Source organism: Parasteatoda tepidariorum, chromosome 4 (genome assembly GCF_982258835.1).
Source record: "Parasteatoda tepidariorum strain Cologne lab strain chromosome 4, Ptep-v5.0, whole genome shotgun sequence".
Lineage (NCBI taxonomy): Eukaryota > Metazoa > Arthropoda > Arachnida > Araneae > Theridiidae > Parasteatoda > Parasteatoda tepidariorum.
Genome location: NC_141758.1, coordinates 38,270,440 through 38,290,878, shown reverse-complemented (window position 1 = coordinate 38,290,878; position 20,439 = coordinate 38,270,440). Strand labels below are relative to the sequence as shown.

Here is a 20,439-nt window from a genome sequence, read left to right as displayed (position 1 = left end):
TTTTTTTCTTTTTAAATTAAGCGGCTTTAGTTGGCGGCCACTGACAAATACTTATAAACTCAAATGTTTAAGGATTATGTAATAAGTACCAAATATACTTATATAGGTACAAAATATATTGATATATTTGGTGATTATTAAAACTGCACCAATACCTATACTTAGGAATTAAGCGCTTTACGCCCCCTCGAAAGGGATGTGTGTATCTGAGAAAATCATTAATAGTGGTAAATTTTAATTATCATGAATCAGTCGCGAGTAATAGCATCATACCAAGAGATGCTAAATACATTTTATCTTTATTCCATTGGTATGAATCACAAACAAAAAGCTCTTATTTCAATAACGTAACGTCACCAACATATAACATTAGGCAACCTAGATTACAACATATAACATTAAGTAATACAAAAAAAATATTTTAGCTATACTTAGTGGAAGAACCAGGTAAGTGCCATTTTCAGAAGGAAAAAAGAACACATGCATCTGAATTATTTTATTACCAATTTATTAGAAGGTGAGACTAATAATTCCTTGCTTTATTTTATTTACTACCACACATAACGTAACTACCACTGCAAATATTAAATACCAAATCACTAGTATATAAGACATGTTAACTTGATTCTCTCACGAGGCACCTTTTGACAGCTGAAGGTTGACATAGTCTAAGAATAAAACCCCCCACAAATGGTGACTAGGACGTGATAAGAACTTGTCAATATTGATTTATGATCCACATTAAACAGTTGATTTGTTTAAAAATATACTGCTCGAGGGAAAAAAAATCCGGTGAAGTAAATAAAGTCTCTCGGTCAATAAAAAATGAACAAATGTCTTAGAATATGTCACAAAAAGAAATGCTCCAATATTAGTTAGAGCTAGTAAGGTTTGTTCTTGATGTAAATGTGCGAGCTTTGCGCCAAAGTGACGTCACTAGAGAAAATCGGAGGATTGGCGCGACGAGAATTTCTTCGAAGGAGTGAACCAGCCCTGACCTCAGACAGGGTCCTCTGCAGAGAGGATGGCTCCACTGGCTAGGTAGGCAGAAGACTTGATCATGAGGTGGAGCACTTAACGGTAGAACAGCTTAAAGGAGACTGCACCCTCTGTCCTGTTGCAGGCTAAATAAAGTAGTCACACACACACTCAACTGCTGCCTGTATGACTGGTGCATATTATAGAATTTCCGCACTGGAAGAAAAAAAACTAAACAAATCCTAACTCAATACATTAATCATGATTTTGAAGCTAGATTAGATAACAAATTTAATAGGAAACCTTGCTGGGTATGATAACTGATTACTTTCTTTTAACCCTAAACTAGGCAATTTAAAAAAAACTGCTTTTAATTTTCCAGCTACATAAGATAACAGGATCCCTAAGTAAAAAATATTTTGCCCTCACCAAACATATAAATTATTTCCTGCTCAATAACCTTAATCCTAGGCCCATGCACATTCTTCCCACCGACTGCAAAAAATACATGGACATTGTAACCTTTCAAATGAACTAGGTAGTGAGATGAACTTGTAAGTACCTTCCTAGATTGTTGGACAAATGTTTATGAATAGCTTACATCTGCACATGTTTATGAACCTATCGGGAGTACCTACTTAAGAATAACAAAAAAGAGAAACAGATGGGAAAAATTTAAGTTTTTATTATTGGCAAAATTTTTACATATGAATTCGAACTAAAAGAGTTAAATATCACAATACTGTAAAAAATTTAAAAACTTTACAGAAGCAGAATTATAAGTTTTAAGCAAAGTCATAAATAAAAGTATCAAACATATAGTTTAAGCCAAACAAATATAAAATAAATTTTTAAGACTGTCATTAGTGAATTCACTTAATAACAAAACCGTTGACTTAGTTATATTTACATATATACATAACAGCAGTCAGTTCTCAATGTCAGCTCATACAATTTTCAAGAGAAAAAAAAAATTCAATTCGGCCCAGTAGATGGCAGCTCCATTTTAGAGATTCATTTGATACTTTTATAAAATAGTTCATTTGAGGAATGAATGAAGTACAAGAGGCAAAGGTTAGACTCTAATCTGAAACCACATTTTAAAAACCTTTTTATATGAGAACTAATTATTAAAATGAAAATCTTCCATCGGGTGCAGCATTGGGACCACTAAACTCATAAGCACCGGTTTAATATCTTCATCTTCTTCTTCCTGAAAACAAAAATATTCAATTCAAGAAAAACTATTCAAACATTTCGACAACAGTTTGTTTCACCCAATTTATGAGAGAGTCTTTGAATGGCTAACATACAGGTCTATTCTTTTAACGGAAAATAATTTTATAATTATATAATTCACATTATTATTCTTATTTTTCTTTACAAATTTCATTGAAAATCTGAAACAAAATATTACGAATCCTAAAAGGGGAAAATAAAGTCTTTTGAAATTTTTATTTAAAAATAAAAGTATAATAAAACAGCTTCAAATTAACTAAATACAAAAATATTAATTAGATAGCTAGAAATGATTTCAAAAATTGTGATTTGAGTCCCCAAGACGAGCTTTAGTTATCTTGAATTTACTGATGATAAGGGATAAAAAGCCTTAGCTAAATACACGTTTTTTTAATATTTTTTTACATCAATTTTCACATATGACATGAATAAACTGAAGAACCTTCATAGATATATTTTACATTGAATTAAAGGGAAGAAAAACAAGTTGATTGGAGTAATAGTTAAAAAATAATGAGTTTCAAGCATTGAAAATGCAACTGTTTACTAACTTTATGCTTAAAACAATTTTAACTTAAAAACAGAACTTACTCTCTACAGCTCTGTCAACTTACTTTTGATTTTACTGAATTCAGTGCAAAAAATACATAAACAATGTTCCACTTATTTAGATGGCTAAGTCAAACTCCTTAATAGGTATAAATACAAAAATGTTCTTGGACATGTCTTTTAATTATCAGTTTAACTTTGTTTTAGTTTAATTCTTTGCTTGCAAATACTTAATTTGCAGATGTGCAAATTGTATAAGAACTTATAACACAAACCTTTAAATCAGTACTGTTTTTCTGTTTGTTTTGGTATAACTTGATTCAGCAAAAAAAAAAATCATTACCTTACTTGTATACATAGTGATTTTATATATATTAAATAACTTATCTCATCTCAGAAGAAAAAACTTCTCTCAAATTGAGTTTTCTTTTGTGACATAGGAATTAGCTTGTAAGTAACTTGGTGAAGATGACATGCCTTTTAATATGAAGTGATTTAGAGGAAAAACAATTTAAATGAAAAAATCTTCAAAACATAAATTTTAACAAAAAATGTAACCATTGACCCTTCTTTTTTTAATCTTTATTGTTTTAATATTTAGATAATCAAATTATAGTGTCTGGAATTTGTTGGTCATAAAACATGTTATGATGAATTTTAAAAATTTATGCCAGCTTTTGGAGCAGGGTGGCCACTCAAATCAGATTTCACATTTCCCTGATTTTTCCAGATAAAAATCTTAAAATTTCCAGGTCTGTGTTTCTTTTTTCTTATAAAGTGTAGGATGTGTACAAGAAAAATGTCTATATTATAAACTATTTTACTCAAAATGTTATTTTTTTTTAACATATCATCTTGAAAAAAATTATTTATTTTGAAAATTTGGCAAGATTTTTTAATGTTTTGGTACAACATTAATTTTTAAGAAATTAAGACACGACGTGGAGAAAATTAGCTTGTGGAATATATTGTTTTTATTGAATAAATTTTTTTAATGTGTTTCTTTAAGTAGTTTTTCTTCAAAGTGTACCTAGCAAATGATAAAAACAGAATGACCAATAAGACCTAGGATAAGTCTTGTTTAATATATTAATAAATTTATATAATTACAGTGGCTCCCAAAAGTGTTCATTAATTAAAATGAATATTTCAGAATGGGTATTTGATAATAAGATGTATAATCTAATCTTAGCAAAACTGCATGGAATATTTTTTAAAAAAAACAAGTTTCTTTTAAAGATATCAATAATCAAATAGCAACAATAGCAATAATCAAATAGCAAGTCATCATACGCTTAAATGTTTTCCGATTTCAGAATTAAAATTATCGTCTATTGCTTTAATTTGTTCCTTTAATTATTTTTAATTTAATTTTTTATATATTTATTTGCATTGTAGCATCAAGCTTGTGATAGCAAAATTATATTTTAATTTTTGCTTCACCGTAATATTTGCTTTTATCATTTAAAACTGGCTCATGGCCATAACAAAACAATAGGCCAAATTTGAAACTTGATTATTTGTCATCATAAGAGGTAAATCAGTAATGAATATTGTTAAATTAGATTAATAAAAATCTTAAAAGAAGGATTTCATATCAGAGATTAAAATTATAAAATTTGTGGAAAAATTCATAAATTCACAAATGAGTGTTGTAAAAGTTTCTGTAACATTTAATAAAAAATATTCTGCTCGAATTTCACCCGACAAAAAAAAAAAAAAAAATAGTTACTTTATTTACAAACTTATAAACGCTATTGTAGATGTAAAAGGAAACTCTACTAAATATTACTAAATAGGAAAATTGGAATATTTACTAATAAGCAGAAATTTTTACTAATAAGCTATATAATAATTTTTACTAATAATAATTTACTAATAAGCAGAAATTTTGTATGATGACTCTTGCGCGATAAAGTTTTTGTTACTTTTTGATGATTGATTTCTTAAAAATAAAATTTTGCTTTGTTTTTAAAATATTCAATACATTTTTTATTATTAAATAGCCATTCAGAAATATTTATTTTAATTAATGAATTTTTATTTCCCATTTCATTGAAACTCATTCATCACTTTTATGAGTCACTGTATTTACAATCCAATATAAAGCTGAACTGTATTTTGTATTTTATGGTTAATACATGGTAAAGAAAAAAACCCTCACTTTCTAAAAGGGAAATTAATTACTTTTTAAAAACACCCAAGAAAAAAAGCACCTTAAAGGGCTTTTAAATAAAGAAAATAAGCACTTTTTAAAAACGCAGAGCATCATGGTTACAGTGTAGTGTTTGCTTTGGTTCCTAGGAATTTGCTAAAACAGGATTCAATTTTATAACAATTATAAAAATGATAAATGCAATGAATACCTGCTCTTTTCTCCAGGCTACTTATAAGAGGAGCAGGATCAATGCCACCCATATCGTATTTACATTCATAAGGCAGAAGATGTTTGTTGTACTGCATCCTCATTGTATATACCACACTTGAAGAAGAACCAATTCCTAAGAGTTCTGCAATTTCCTTCCACATCCTACCTTTCATCACCTGAAACATCCAAATTATGTCCAACTGATCAGTCTGCTAAATTTAGTTATACTTTGTCGTAAAAAGGTTGATATATCTTTTATTTATATATATTGTAGACAAATCTGAAAATTTTTTTCCAACGAAATATATCATACTCCCTGTGGCAGAATCGCGGCGACATTGTAGCAGAAGTTACTGAGTTCTTGCAGAAAGATTTTTTCTTTTTGGGAAGTAAAAAAAATTTCATTTTCTTTTGCAAAAATGTTAGATTTTTTTCCCAGAGGGTAAAGAAATGCTTGCCATTTTATTATTTTCATTTGAGAAATAATATACGTAGTAAATACACAAGTTGGCGACCTTTGTGCTAAAATACAATCTAAGGTAAACAACGTTTAGGAGCACAAAAATATTTATAAAATGCAGACAGCTGTTTCGGATGCTCAAAGGGCAACCTTCATCAGTACAACAGTTGCACTGATGAAGGTTGCCCTTTGAGCATTCGAAACAGCTGTCTGCATTTTATAAATACTTTTGTGCTCCTAAACGTTGTATACTTTAGATAATATATGCAGTGTTTTAATCATTTACCCCCCCCCCCCCGGGCAACTATTGCTTAATTTTTTTTATTTACTTATTTTTAAGAAAAATAAGTGCTTTCTATTGCTCAGATACTGTTATTGATGTTCTCATGATTATTTTTTTTAAATGGCGATATTATTACGGCAGGCAAAGTTTGAACCCCGAATTCAAGAAATCACTCTTTAACACACTCGTTTCCCCCTCCCCCCGATATCATCATTGATTCATACGGTGTTTCAATCGTTTTTCCGGCAGCCATTGCTATGAGTTTCCACATTAAAAAAAAACATTCTCAATGCTTTTTTAAACAATTTTATTGCATGCGAAACTCACTATCGCTTATTTGAGAAGTTACTTTTTTAATGCGACGATTGCAAATTTTTTTTGGCAGTTATAGCAAGCCCTATCAATTTCCAGGTTTTTTTAAAAAAAATTCCTGTTATTTCTCAGCTGATATTATTTCTGCATGTAATCGCACATTTAAATAAATACTTTCTGATGCATATCACAATTTACGCCAATGATATCATAAATCCATAGTGTTTTGATTGTATATCAGACAGATATTGATTTTGTTAGACAAATAAAGGATAAAAGGGTATAAGGTTCGATCTTCGTTAGTCGTTGAAGAGGACGATCTCATGCATTCAACTTGTGTCGGTGTCGCGATGGTCTGTGGGGATTGGCCAGTTTCTTTTCATTTGCTGTTGGTAGTTTTTGCGTGGATCATGACTTCATCCATCAGCTGTGTAAAGAGTATTTAAGCTTCCACTGAAGCAAATTATTTTGTATTCTTTCTTTTTGTTAGTCACTTTGCTTACCAATGTTTTTAAATAAACTTATTTCTTCAGAAACTTTGTTTTATCGACATACAGATATGATATTCTGCGATAATCTCGGATGTCAGATTTTAACTTTGTTTTTAAAATCAGATAGTTTTAATATGAAATTTATTACAACTGAATCTCGAAACGAAACACACATTTGAGTAACCCTTTTTAAAATGTTCCAATTCGCATGATTTTGTCACTGACCTTTTTTTCCGGTAGTTGCGGCAATGGATTTGACGATTTTTAATAAGTTTCTTTTATAATTTGATGATGATTTACAAAAAGTAAAAAAAGGGCATAATTAGTGCGTTTTTCTCCTTTAAAGACTTAAAATTCATTTTATCCAAATAGAATTTTTTTTCCATTAACACGTTTTTCCCACTTTTAATTATAAGAATTAAAACTATCTTGCAGAAAGATGTTAGTGCTAGAGAGGTTTGTCGCAGAAAGCCTGAAAATATTCTGCCACAGGGATCATACTTTGCAATGTAAACCTCGGGCAAACCAGTCGTTAATAAGTATTAGTATTCTCTGTTAAAATATATCTTATTCAAATTTTTTTTTTAATGCTTGTAATAACAAAATATATTTAATACCACAATTGGTGTCTTAAGACCTGAAATATATGAAAAATAGTTAAATATTTTTAAATTAATGATAAATAAACATTTTCAATTTCATGATTGCTTTATTTAGTATTAATCTTTGAAATAAATAATATAGTTTTCACTTGTGTAATAAATATTTTCAATCAAAATTGCTAAAAAGAAATATTAAAAAACTTTCTCAATACATCACCTAGCTCTAACAAATCTGTCAAAAACTTAACACAATTTACCTATACACCAGGGCTCGAAAAAACTCAGAAATTTTACCCGTCCCCGAGGATGGCTTGTTTAATAATGTACCCGTCCTAATTTGAAACTAACTCGTCGCTTCTAAATAAATAAAAATATTATTTTTTCTTATTACAAACATTTATATAAATTACACAATGAATTAGTAGCTACTAGGATTACATCATACAGTAATAAAAGAAATACTAGGTTACTAATACTAAAACCTAGTATTTCTTTTATGAAATAATTTATTTCTTTCATGTAATAATTTAAATGATAAAGGTTAAGTTATCTGGAACGTCAATTTATCCAAGGGTTCTTTAAATGAATCAAATATGACGTTTGCCAGTTCCCCAATCAAGCCTATGATTGACAGAGGTTTCTGCACAGAAATCTGAAAGGGGTTTTCCATTTAGGTGAATGTTCATAATTGCGTTTAACGCTTATGTAATGTGTTTTTTTGTAAGTTCATTGCTGAAAAGTCCCTTTCAACTGCTGCAGTACTCCCAGACGGAAAAATCATTCCACCATGCGCAGTATGTTGCTGTACGGCAGGGGTGTCAAACTCGCGGCCCGAAATGAAAATTTTTGCGGCCCAGTCAATATATCCGACGCAGAGTAAAAATAAAATAGAAATGTGAATTAGAAAGGAAACTAGCATATGAAATTAAAATATACTTTATTTATAAACTATACGGATCATTTTAAATTGTACGAGCGAAAATGTAAAATTCTAATTGGTTTGCGGAACCTGCCATTCCAGGAATACTGCATCGTAACAAAAATATGCAGAAAAAATTTCAAATCTTAAAGCAGAATTTCAAACAAAGATTAAAAATTCTAATTCTTTGAAAGACAAATTTTGTTTGTTTTCTTCGATTTTCTCAATAAATATAAACTCAGTAAACAGTAATTATGCAAATGGAAGTGCGAATCAAATTTGACGGCAAAATTCATTGAATTTTACAAATATTTACCGGTATGACACCCCTGCTGTACGGGATTTCTAGATTAGAGGATAATTTTAGAAGTGAGGCGCTAGACTCCTGTAAGATAAGAAAAATTGAAAGTGTATCTTGAACATTAACGGGAAAATGGCCGTCCGCGCGGACGAATGATTTCGTTGTCTGCGGGAAATTTTTGACCGCCGAGGACGGGTGGTCTTTCGAGCCCTGCTATACACAATTTTATTCTTTGATATTAAAATAATTATCAGTAACTAAATAAATGAGAAGAACCTTTTCATTGAAACAGGTGGTTAAAAAAACAACCTTTTATAACTATGTGAACATTAATAAATGGTAGAGAACTTTGAATTTGTTTGCAATGGAATGATAAATACCTCAACAAAGCCACCCCTTTCTTTAACAGCCAAGTACAGCCTGTAGAGATCGAGTGGCTGCTTGCTGATTGTAGGACATTGAGAGAGAGGAGTACCTTTCTCCTCCTGATACATGATTAAGTCATCTAAAAATAATCTTCTAACAGGATCATCAGAGATATCATACAATATCTGCAAAAAAAACAACACATTAATAATCTTCTTAGATGTCATCGTACTCATGCAGGGTTGCCACAGAGAAAAACAAACAAAATAGATGCTTTTAGTAGCCTAAAGTATGAAAATAGTAGCCAAAAACTAGGAAAATAGTTGCCTAAATAAGAACAAAAATTCATCAAAAATATGACTAAAATTTTGTTAATGACTTAATTGTCATATACCATGATACATTCAGTCAAGTGGCAAATATGATATTTTTTATATAAACGTTAATGTTTATATAAAAATTATATATATATATAATTAATTATATATATGAAAAGTGATCACCCCAATTCGAAATTCAAGCATCGTAATATCGTATATATATATATTTTTCCTTTTCAAATCATGCGGAATTTCGTAACAATAATCATTGAAAAGGCGATCGAGAAATGAAATAGATTTACAATGGAATCTGTGCTCAAATTTGCAATTAAAATTTTTTTGAAGAATCTGTGTTCCAAAACTATCTTGTGGGGTGCAGATTTTCCACCCAATTTATGCTTGAAAAAAAATCCCGCTAGAATTACAGAAAAGTCTCCCACCAATAGTCTCCTCTTCCTGAAAATAGTTGCTTTTTTAGCCTTTTCAGGCAAAAAAAGTTGCCAGTCACCTCATGCCAAAAATAGTTGCATTTTAGTTGCCTGTGGCAACCCTGCTTATGAGATCAACCATTGAAATAAGAGACGACGATCTAGAATTTGGTTCCTAGACTTATTAACTGATTGATTATAATCCTGTTTTAAACAATACAATAATTTTAAGAGATTTGTACTTTCTAATAATCCAAACTCATTTCAAATATACTGGATGTCTTGATTTGAATCAAACTGCAGCTGAACTGATTGCAGAGTATTGCACATTACAGCAAACAAAATTTCATTCAGGAAACTCAAATGTATTTTGATCCAAGCATTAAGGTTTCGTATGTCAATCGCAAAAAAATTAAAAATTATTTTTTAATAACAATAAATGGAGAGTTATTGAAGTTGTTTGCAATCGTAAGAAATTAAAAAAAATTTTATATGAAGGTTGTTGTTTTTACAAGGTTTAAATTCTATAATGAGTTAATTTCTGAATAATGCATTATTTTCAAAAGTACCATTAATAATAAAAATGAAATAATATAATATTATTTTTACCTCTATTGGGGGACGATAATAAAATTCATTACTGATGACCTAAAAAGTAAAAATACATTAATTTAATTCATTCATTTAGAATTATCATATCATTTCAACAGAGCTCATTCTAGGCAGAAAAAAGGGGAGGGTGCAAAAGTTTAAAAAAAGGGCAATATTATTCTAAAAAGGCAATAATTTCCTTCTATGTGCTTTACATGTTCTATTAAAAAAAAATTGTCAATTAGTAAAAGAATTATTTTTTTTAACTTTACTAAAAGTTGCAAAGCAATAATATTAATTACTAATTTTTATCAATAAATTAACATATATATCGAGTTAATTAGCTAAAATTAGCTTAGTAATTTATTTAAAATGTATGCGCATATTAATAAAATAATAAATGTATAATTTTAAGTGTCTGTAGTTATGATTTAATAATTAAAATGATTAACAACAATTATGATTTAATGATACTGGAAGTAGCTGCTAACTTTCAAAGACAAGTGCAACAAGGGGGTGTGATGGCTATTTTCCCTTTCCCATATAAATCTATGTATTGACAGCAATAACAAACTAAATAAAAAGAGTTAAAAACAACAAGTTTAAGAAATCCATTGTAGAGTTAAGAGGAAATCCAAGAAATATATATATATATATATATATTCAAAATCCAAAAATTTGACAAAAAAGTGCAATTTTTAAACTTGTAAATCATGTGATTATAAATCCCGATGGTTAATTTAAAAATTGTATGAATGAATATGCATCATATGCATGATTTAAAATTTAGAGAATAAATCATGATGCCTAATTTTTAGATCACGTAAATACGAATCACGATGCATGATTTTTAAATTGAGCAAATATGAATCCCAATTTTTGAAGCAAGCATCAATATGAAAATCGATGTTTGATATTACTACCACAAAAATGAATCACGGCATTTGATTTTAAGCTAGCGTGAATACGATTCACTACATAAGCTTTTAAAAGCACGCAAATACAAATCGCAAAAAAAATTTCTGCGGAAATTAGCAGGAGAAATGGAAAAATCTGGAAAAAAGAGGAAATCCGCGGAAGAATCACTAATTATTAAGGAGAAAAGTAAACATTCTTGAAATGAATAAAACTATACTTTTATACTTCTAATTTTTTTATATATATAAAACTACGTAGATTTCAGCAAGCAAATGGCCCTTAAGAAATATTAGAACCCTTGGTGAAAGCAGTTGGTTTCAAACAGGTACAGTTACTAAGTAGAAAAACCCCATTATTTGCATAAAAAATAAGACTAAGGTAAGATAAGCAGGGGTCTATCTAGGTTTTTCTGAGAGGTACCTATTTTGTGAAAAATTAAAAATTATATTAAAAAATCAACAGAAAAATACGGATTTGTCGTTTCTTACGGAATACAAAAATAAAATTTTAAGAAAATGTATTTTGTGAAACTACCGTTTTTCCTAAAGGTGAATTTGTGAAACTACCGTTTTTTCTAAAGTTAAATTTGTGAGGGTACCGCTAAACGGTAGTAAATTCGGCCTGGTCAGACCCCTGGGTAAGTACAAATAAAAATCAGTTAACTGAACCAAAGCTAGACTAAACTTTCAAAAATATAAGTCACAAAATGCTCTTTTAGTAGCATTTTAAAAACACAGGTTTATCTTTTTTATAACTGATAAATTTTAGTAAAGACAATTGCATTTATGTATAATAGATATATTATTAATAAATTATTAAAAAAGGGACAATAATTAAGAAAGATAATATATTTATAATTAACAAAATATGATATTAACTTTAAATCTATTTCATAGTTTAAATATATGAGAATGGTATCATTCATACATTTTTTTTATAAAACTATCATAATTATAAGGGTCACGTTATAACAGGGTTTGAAAAAACCCGGGGATTTTTGAAAAAACCCAACCCGCCTGGGTTTTATTGAAAAAACCCGGGGAAAATTGGGTTTTATTTGAAAAAACCCGGGGAAAATTGGGTTTTTTCATTTAGTGCTCATAAATTTCACTGTGAAAATATTTTTATTCATTAAATAGAGTTGTATAAGTAAACACTAAAATTTCATCTGACTTTTACCTGTATTAAAATTAAACTGGAATAAATATTTAATGGTCTTCCATGTTTTTATAATACGATTAATAGAAAGTGAAATTAAAATTACATATAATTATAAAGAGTATCAGTTACTTGCCCCTTTTTTCAAATATTTAGATAAATATATGCATTTTTAGATACATTTTAACTTTATAGTTTCAAAAGACAAATTAATCTTAAAATACATACACTAAAAAGTATATATAAAAAGTTATAGCTTATTTTTAAAATCAGAAAATAAAACTTTAAATTTGTTTATTGTTGTTTAATGTATCACTTAATAGAAATTTTTTTTTGTTTGCTTTCAATATTTTTAAACATGATTAAAAGAAACAAAATAAATTGTATTCAAATGAAATTTTAATAATATTTAAAAAATCTTAAAAGTAATATTTTAATTTTTAACTGTTTTTTAATTGTGATAAACTTTCTCCAAATAGTTAAAAATTGTCAGCAGATGTTAAGAGTTAACTTAAAAAAAAGGTCCATTTTTTCCCTTATTATTATTATCATACAACAGATTCAAAGTGTCTACATTTCTCTCTTAGACACTTTTACGAGTTTTGTAGCTTTATCTAATCCTAATCTATTTCGAAGTTTACTCTGCACCAAACCGAAAGTTGAAAAGCGTCTTTCGATAGAGACAGAGGATGCTGGTGCTGAGTGCAAATAAAAAAGAATTGACAGAAACTTTGTGGAAGCAATGAATTTTATTTACTTATTTTTTTTTTTTGCCATAATTTCCCACTATTTTTTGATGAAAACTGTTGAATAACAGTGTCAAGCATCATTGATTTTGGAAAGTATTCAAGATCGGAAATTTTGAATGCCATAACACGTGGCAGAAATTCTGGATGATGCTTAGAAAGACAGTTTTCTGCTACTTGGTCTTGTTCATCATTTAAAAATTGTCCCCTTGTTTAGAGATCCAGGATGCATATGCTAAAAAATGATGTGGCTGAACAGCCTGATTGAATCTTTTTACAAAATGTTTATGGGGTTCAAATTCATCACATGATAGTAAGTTATTTCATATTTCAACAGCTTCTGAAATTGAAATGTTTTCTGATTGAAGCTTTTTTAAAGCTTAAGAAACAATTGATATCTGCTTTTCCCAATTGATAGTTTATTGGTAAAGCCCAACATTATTTAATATTTTTGACATATTATTATTAGATTTATTTTGATGCTCAAGAACAATCTCTTCATATTTATGGTAATTATTGGCAAAAGTTTTTACGTGCTCACAATATGAATTCCACCTAGTGTCATTGGGTCATCAAGTAGTTTTTTTCATTTGCCCATCCATGTGCTTGATGCACATTTCTAAAATATTTGTTAACTTCAACGATGTGTCCAATGATAGTATTAGGAGATACTTCTTTTTGAACCAAATAAAAACACAGAGCTCATTCTAGGCAGGGTAAACAGGGTGCAGAACCCTGCTGCCCTTTTAGTCAAAAGAATCCACCCTGTTGCCCCTGAAGTAAATTAGTGCCCTGATATAATAGACTCCATTCCCTTTTTGCTCTTTCTTTCCTCAATCCTTCTTTATTTTTCCAACTCTGCAATGGATTTCTTAAACTTTTGTTATTTTCAACTCTTTTTATTTAGTTTGTTGTTGCTGTCAATACATAGATTTATATGGGAAAGAAAAAATAGCCATCACACCCCCTTATTGCACTTGTCTTTGAAAGTTTGCAGTTACTTGCTCTATCATTAAATCATAATTATTATTAATCATTTTAATTATTAAATCATAACTACAGACACTTAAAAACATACATTTATTATTTTATTAATATATGCATGCATTTTAAATAAATTACTAAGCTAATTAGCTCAATATATATGTTAATTTATTAATAAAAATTAGTAATTAATGATTGCTTTGCTAGTTTTAGTAAAAAAAATAAAAAATTCTTTTACTAATTGACAATGTTTTTTAATAGAACGTGTAAAGCCCATCGAAAGAAATTATTGCCTTTTTAGAATAATAATGCCCTTTTTTTAAACTTTTGCACCCTGCCCTTTTTTCTGCCTAGAATGAGCTCTGAAAAACACCAAGTGGGTTTTTTCAAAGTGGGCCCACTTGGGGAACCCTGGTTATATGTATTTTATATTAAGTTTAAATAACGCATTATCACTACCTATTTGAATCTTCTTTATTGTTAAGTGCATTACATTTCATAATTTTTTAAAATAGGAATTATAAAATATAAATGCAGTAATATAAAAGGAACAAGTTTATTAATCTTTTTGTTTTCACACACATTTATTTACTATATTTATTAAACATATGGATATTATCTATTATAAAATTATAATCTGTAAATATTTATAATCAGTAAAAACTAAAATTTCATCTGACTTGAGTTAAATAAAAGAACTGAAATAAATATTTAATGGTCTTACATGTTTTTATAATAAGGTTAATAGAAAGTGAAATTAAAACTATGTATAATTATAAAGAGTATCAGTTACTTGTCCCATTTGTTTTCAAATAATTAACCCTAGGAAAATGATTTCATTTTTAGATAAATAATTTTGAAAAGTTCTCTTATAAAAAGTTTTAGCTTTTTTTTTTTTTTTTTTTTTTTAAAGCCAGAAAATAAAACTGTTTAAATTTGTTAATGTATCACTTGGTAAAAAAAGAAAAAAATTGTTTTTTTTTTCAATTTTTTTAAACATATGAATTAAAAATAATAACCTGTTTATAAATATATAAAGCATGCAACTATATTTGAAAAATTGATCTTTTCAGAGTATATTATTTAAATTTTTATTTGATTTAATATCATTAAAATATTACTTTTTGAAAAAACCCACTTTAAGTTTTCAATAGTAGATACCTACTATAAAATTATATGAAGATTCAAGTTTTTTTTACTTTACTAATATTAAAAACTTAATCATATAAATCATGCAACTCAATTTGACAAATTTATGCTGCACTATAAATTATATAAAAGTAAATGCAAAACAATAAGTTTTAGTAAAAAAAAATTTTTTTTTTTGAAAAAACCCACTTATCGTTCCAAGTGGGTTTTTTCAAGGTGGGCCCGCCCAATAAAACCCGGGCGGGTTTTTTCAAAGTGGGCCCACTTGGCGAACCCTGCGTTATAATGAACACTTTTCAAAAATATATTCTTAAAATAACTTTGTCAGAAATTGCAGCAATTTAAGTCAAAATAATTGTTCATAGCTTAATAAACAAAATAACTAAATAAGCCTTAATTAAAGTGGGCAATAAGATATTAGAAAGTAACAACACCAAGTATAAAGTGACCACATTTTTATTGAGACAAAGCGGGACAAATGGGATGAAATGAGAATTACAATTTAGTCAAACTTTCAACACGCACAATATATATATAAAAATACGAATAAATGTTTGCAAAAATATTTTCAACATCAACTGGAAGTAAGTCAGATGCTGTTTGAATAGTATAGGTATAGAATGTGCGTTGCACAACCTACTCCAATATTTTTTTGCTTCAAATGTTCGTTAAGTTTCGTAAAAACGTTATTGATGCCTCTTCTAGCTTTTCCACCAAAATTTACGTTAGTGTTATCAGCACAATGGGCAATAATTTTATTGTTTAAATTATTCTTTTTTAAAATAGTACTTAATAAATCAAAAATTATTTGTGAAGTTTCATCAGGCAATGAAACAAAATCTAATATTCTAATTTTAATTCCTGTTTCTAGATCAAAAAATCTAACACCTGTGGGAAATAATTTTAAATCTTTGTGGTTGGAAGCATCAGAATATATGGATATAAATGCGCATTTTTCTAATTCTTTCTACAATTGTGAAAAAACATTACAAATAATTGCTTCGGTTTTTGTCCTTGCACATGCATATTTTTTGTCGTATAATGTTTTGATCACTTGCGATGTACAATCTATTGATCTGAAACTTTGATTGTGGTTTATGGTGCGGAAAGCAAATAGCCCTTCCGCTAATGCTAGCTGTTTTTCCGTGTTGCTAAAGCTAGCACTGCGAAAAAACTGTTCCATTTTATATGAGGAAGCGACATTATTAAAAAATCTTTTGTGCCTCTTTGTCGCTAGATGCTTAGTAATATCGTTTTTTCCACAATGTGAGACCGAAAATTCAGCATTGCGTTTATCACACAGTAAGTACCATATAGTCTAATTTGGTACTTTTAATAAATGGAAATTCTCTGCTTAGCTCTTCATTAAATTTGCATCCTCTTTTTTTACTCATCTTTTATTTTGTGGGTAAATACTAGAAATAAATAAAAAAATTATTACAAAGGCTAAAAAAGAGTATTAAATTTTACTTTATTGACCGTTACTCTGTGGCGACTATTGCTCAACCTTTGTCAATCAAATAATGAGTCAAACCGAACGTCAAATTGAGAACAACAAACCGCACTGTCTGAATTAAGCCGAGACGTAAAGACAATGATAGCACACCACCGAGTAAATCTAACCTGGTACATTGCCTAATTTAGTTTACTCTGCACGCATTTTATGTGTTTTTTATGTATTTTTTATTTCTTTATATTCACCATAATACTTAATAAATAATAGGAATATATTTTTACAGTACATTTAAAACATGAAATGCAGATATTTTCTAAAAAGCGGGACATTTTTAAAAATCGGCGGGACGCGGGATAGTCCACCAAAAAGCGGGACTGTCCCGCCAAAATCGGGACGTGTGGTCACTTTAACCAAGTACAATAATTAAACTGTCACTTCGCTGTCTTATTCAAATTTTTTTCATAAATTATGAAATAACATTTTGAAATATTTACCATTGGAAAAGGCTTTATAATTCAAAAATTAAAAAAAAAAACTTGCATAAATTTACACGCGTATAAAAAATCAAATGTAGCCAAGAGAAAAAACATACAAATGATTGGCTGATTAAACATCACGAAACTCATCTTCTTCTTGCAACTTTACAGAAGGGAAGTGAAGAAATCAGACTACCCCATTTTAAGTTGTATTTTAACTAAAAGTCTTGGCAGCTTATTAAAACTGTAGCGTCGATAAAGGAAAGTATTTAGAAGAATTCTGCACCACTATATAGCAAGAAATTTCAGTTCGCTGAAAAATTATATTTTTTAATTTTATCTTTTAAACTTTAATCTAAGAAGAATTCTGAAAGAATACGGTTACCGCATTTTTAATTCCGTCTAGAAGAAAGGAAACCTGATGGGCGAGTCTCATATATCCCCGATGGAGATCTGAGGAACAACAAGCTCATTAGGTGTAAATGATCCTTAAAAAAAACTTTTTAGAACAACTTCAAGCACCAAACCAATTTTAAATAATTATGTAAAACTTAAAATTATTATGTTAATCACGTGTGCTTATGGATGGTGTTTTTCAGATTTGGGAGGCACTGCAAGTTCCTTAGTGCCCATATTTTTAGATTACTAACGGGGGGTCATTGAAGGCCATCTGACTCGACGTGTTCAATCTGTTAACAGTGAACTTAGTAAATAATGAAAAAACATGAAATGTTGAAGACAGTACATGCAGTCACAAAATTATAAGCATAAATGGTGAAAAGATAGTAAACGCGTGGTTTGAGAGGTTATGAAACACATATTACCTTGTCAACAATATATTAACTTCGAAATTTAAATATAAAACATTTTTTGAAGTAACTTTGTCTCACTACTTAAACTAAACACTAAAACTTAAGTATGCACTGTGCACTACTTGTAATAGGAACATATAGTGTTAAAAAAGTCAAAAGAAACAGGCTTAGGACTGCCAAAAAAAGCGAGTTTGTTCTAAATATAGCAACCATGTTGCCTTTTAACCTTATATGCATCTACAAATAACTAAAACAAATTTTCTCTTAAAACTCGCCAAAATTACTTTATATCATTAATTATGAAATGCAGTGATTTGAGCTCAGAAATTATGTTATTTACTTTTCAAAAATTAAATATAGTTTCGCACTATGAGCTGCAGTAAGTAGCGTAAAGCAGTAAGTAGCGTAAAAGCGTTTTATTTTGGCGTAAATTTTCTAATGTTAATATTGTAAAACAAAGATTTGCTATGTTTATAATGCAGACCTGTTTTCATTACTAGAACATTTTTTTTTCAACTTAAGGAGTAGGGCCGGGAAAGCCTGGTTGGTAGGACCCTCGACCCATGTCCAAGACTTCGTGGGTTCGCAGCTCACCGGTCGAAGACTCCCCATGTAGTAAGTGGTGACTAATGCGCTTTAAATCTGTCGAGTTGCAAAGTCCTCCGTGGTCCCATAACAAATCGAAACCTCTGAGGGTACTGATCCAGGAGTTCCCTTGCCATCTGGATTGGTTCAAAATTACAAGGCTACGGCGTTGAACATAAGTAGCTGTAAACCCAAAATTAGGTCGGCTGTTCAACTGCGGAAATATAAAACTTAAGGAGTGGATCTTACTACGCTGCAGTCCTTAGCCCCATCATTAAATTAACCACCATTTTTAAAAGGAAAAAAATTAGTTTTATGGTTAGTTTCTATTAATAGCGATTGAATATATATAATTTTATAGTTTATGTATATTTTTATAATTTCATTAAAAAATAAAAAACAATTTCTTTTATCTCGTCTAATATTTTAAACATAAAAAATAAGATAAAAAACAATCTGAAATGTTACATTAATTTTTTTATGAATGAAACAAAGAGAATTAAAAATATTAAAAAATTGCTTTTCATTTTGAAATTATTATTATCTAAAACCACACAATTAAATCGTAGATTATTTCTTTTTTTTTTCGGTGTATGTGAAAACCTAAATTGATATAATTATGGCTTTTTTATTATGGAATTACTCTATTCTATTCGAAACCTTTTTAAAAATAAAAAAAGTAAAAAGTGTTTTCAATGAAATTTTTTTAACTTTGCCTTTGTAAGAAAAGAGACCGAATTCTTAAAAACATTACCGATGATTTCTTGTGTTCCCTGAATATATATGAAGGCCTATTTATTTTCTGAATGCAAACCTATAATTTTCCAACTTCGTCAGATATTTTGTTAAAAACAACCTCACCACTACAACATGCGACACATTTATAGACGAATTAAAGGGTTCACAAGGGGACCTACTTGTATTCTCTTTACAAATCCGCGGAAATGACTTAGTCAAACAACTAAATTACCGCAGTCCTCCCTTGGTTTGAATAACAAGAATGCTAATTCCAGCTGCCCGTGTTCGGTTTCCGCGGGACATTCTGTTTTAGCAAATTTAATTATTGTTGTTGTTGTTCATTTACGTCGCACTAGAGCTGCACAATGGGCTGTTGGCGACGGTCTGGGAAACATCCCTGAGGATGATCCGAAGACATGCCATCACAATTTTGATCCTCTGCAGAGGGGATGGCACCCCCGCTTCGGTAGCCCGACGACCTGCGCGAAGTCGAGCACTTTACGGTAGAACAGTTTAACGAGGACCAATACCGCACACCCTCGGTCCCTACGTAGGCTAATCCAAGTGGTCACCCACCCCCCGCACACTGACCACAGCCAGTGATGCTTTACCTCGGTGATCTGCTGGGAACCGTGTCTTAACGATCAGTCCACTGCGGGACTTAATTATAATTATAAATTAATAATTATAATTTAATAACAATGAATTATAAATTAATATTACATTATAAATTAATGATAATATACTAGAAAATTTTTTCAAAGTATGGTAGTCTTAATAAAATAGTTTCAATTGTTGCTCTTAATATTCCCCTTTATATAAAAAAAGATCGGTCAGTATAAAATTTTCTGAAGATTCTTTACAATCTCTGCACATATATGAGAGCCTATTTATTCCTTAAATATTACCCTTTTATTTTCCAAATTGGTTAGATAATTTGTTTAAAAGAAATGCACCACTAAAACAAGGAAAACATTTCTAGACGGAGTTGGGAGTGCACAAGGGCGCCAATTTGTAATCTCAATATTCTGGCGACCCTGGAAAACAAGAACAATCGCACCTCTTGTCTTAATGGCCTACGCCAACAACAACAAAAAACTTTTTTTAAATTATGTAATTTTAATGAAAATTTTTAAATTGTTGCTCTCAATTTTACCCTTTATATAGAAAGAGGACCGAACACTTTGAAGCTTTCTGAGAATATTTCTCG

The 20,439-nt window shown here is 29.4% G+C and overlaps 1 protein-coding gene across 2 annotated transcripts; it reads right to left on the bottom strand.

The window, feature by feature from the left end:
- Nucleotides 1-1,643: 1,643 nt before the first annotated feature.
- LOC107447214 (AT-rich interactive domain-containing protein 3A) lies at nucleotides 1,644-17,255 on the bottom strand. 2 transcript variants are annotated; one of them, XM_016062110.4, is made up of 5 exons: nucleotides 17,113-17,255; nucleotides 10,226-10,264; nucleotides 8,883-9,053; nucleotides 5,133-5,310; nucleotides 1,644-2,191 (listed from the first exon to the last, which is right to left on the bottom strand). In XM_016062110.4, the coding sequence occupies exons 1-5, from the start codon at nucleotides 17,113-17,115 to the stop codon at nucleotides 2,178-2,180; spliced, it is 405 nt and encodes a 134-aa protein (XP_015917596.1). In that variant the 5' UTR covers nucleotides 17,116-17,255; the 3' UTR covers nucleotides 1,644-2,177. The 2 variants fall into 2 exon arrangements, with proteins under 2 accessions (XP_015917596.1, XP_015917649.1); XM_016062163.5 differs by lacking the exon at nucleotides 10,226-10,264 and having other exon boundaries at nucleotides 17,113-17,250.
- Between the last annotated feature and the right edge of the window lie 3,184 nt (nucleotides 17,256-20,439).

What these genes read in the sequence shown, in the direction of transcription:
- LOC107447214 (XM_016062110.4), bottom strand. An exon ending in ATTATCGTCCCCCAATAGAG is followed by an intron (nt 9,054 to 10,225) that starts GTAAAAATAATA and finishes TTTTTTTTGCAG; the next exon opens with ATATTGTATGATATCTCTGA. An exon ending in AAAGGGGTGGCTTTGTTGAG is followed by an intron (nt 5,311 to 8,882) that starts GTATTTATCATT and finishes TGGATGTTTCAG; the next exon opens with GTGATGAAAGGTAGGATGTG.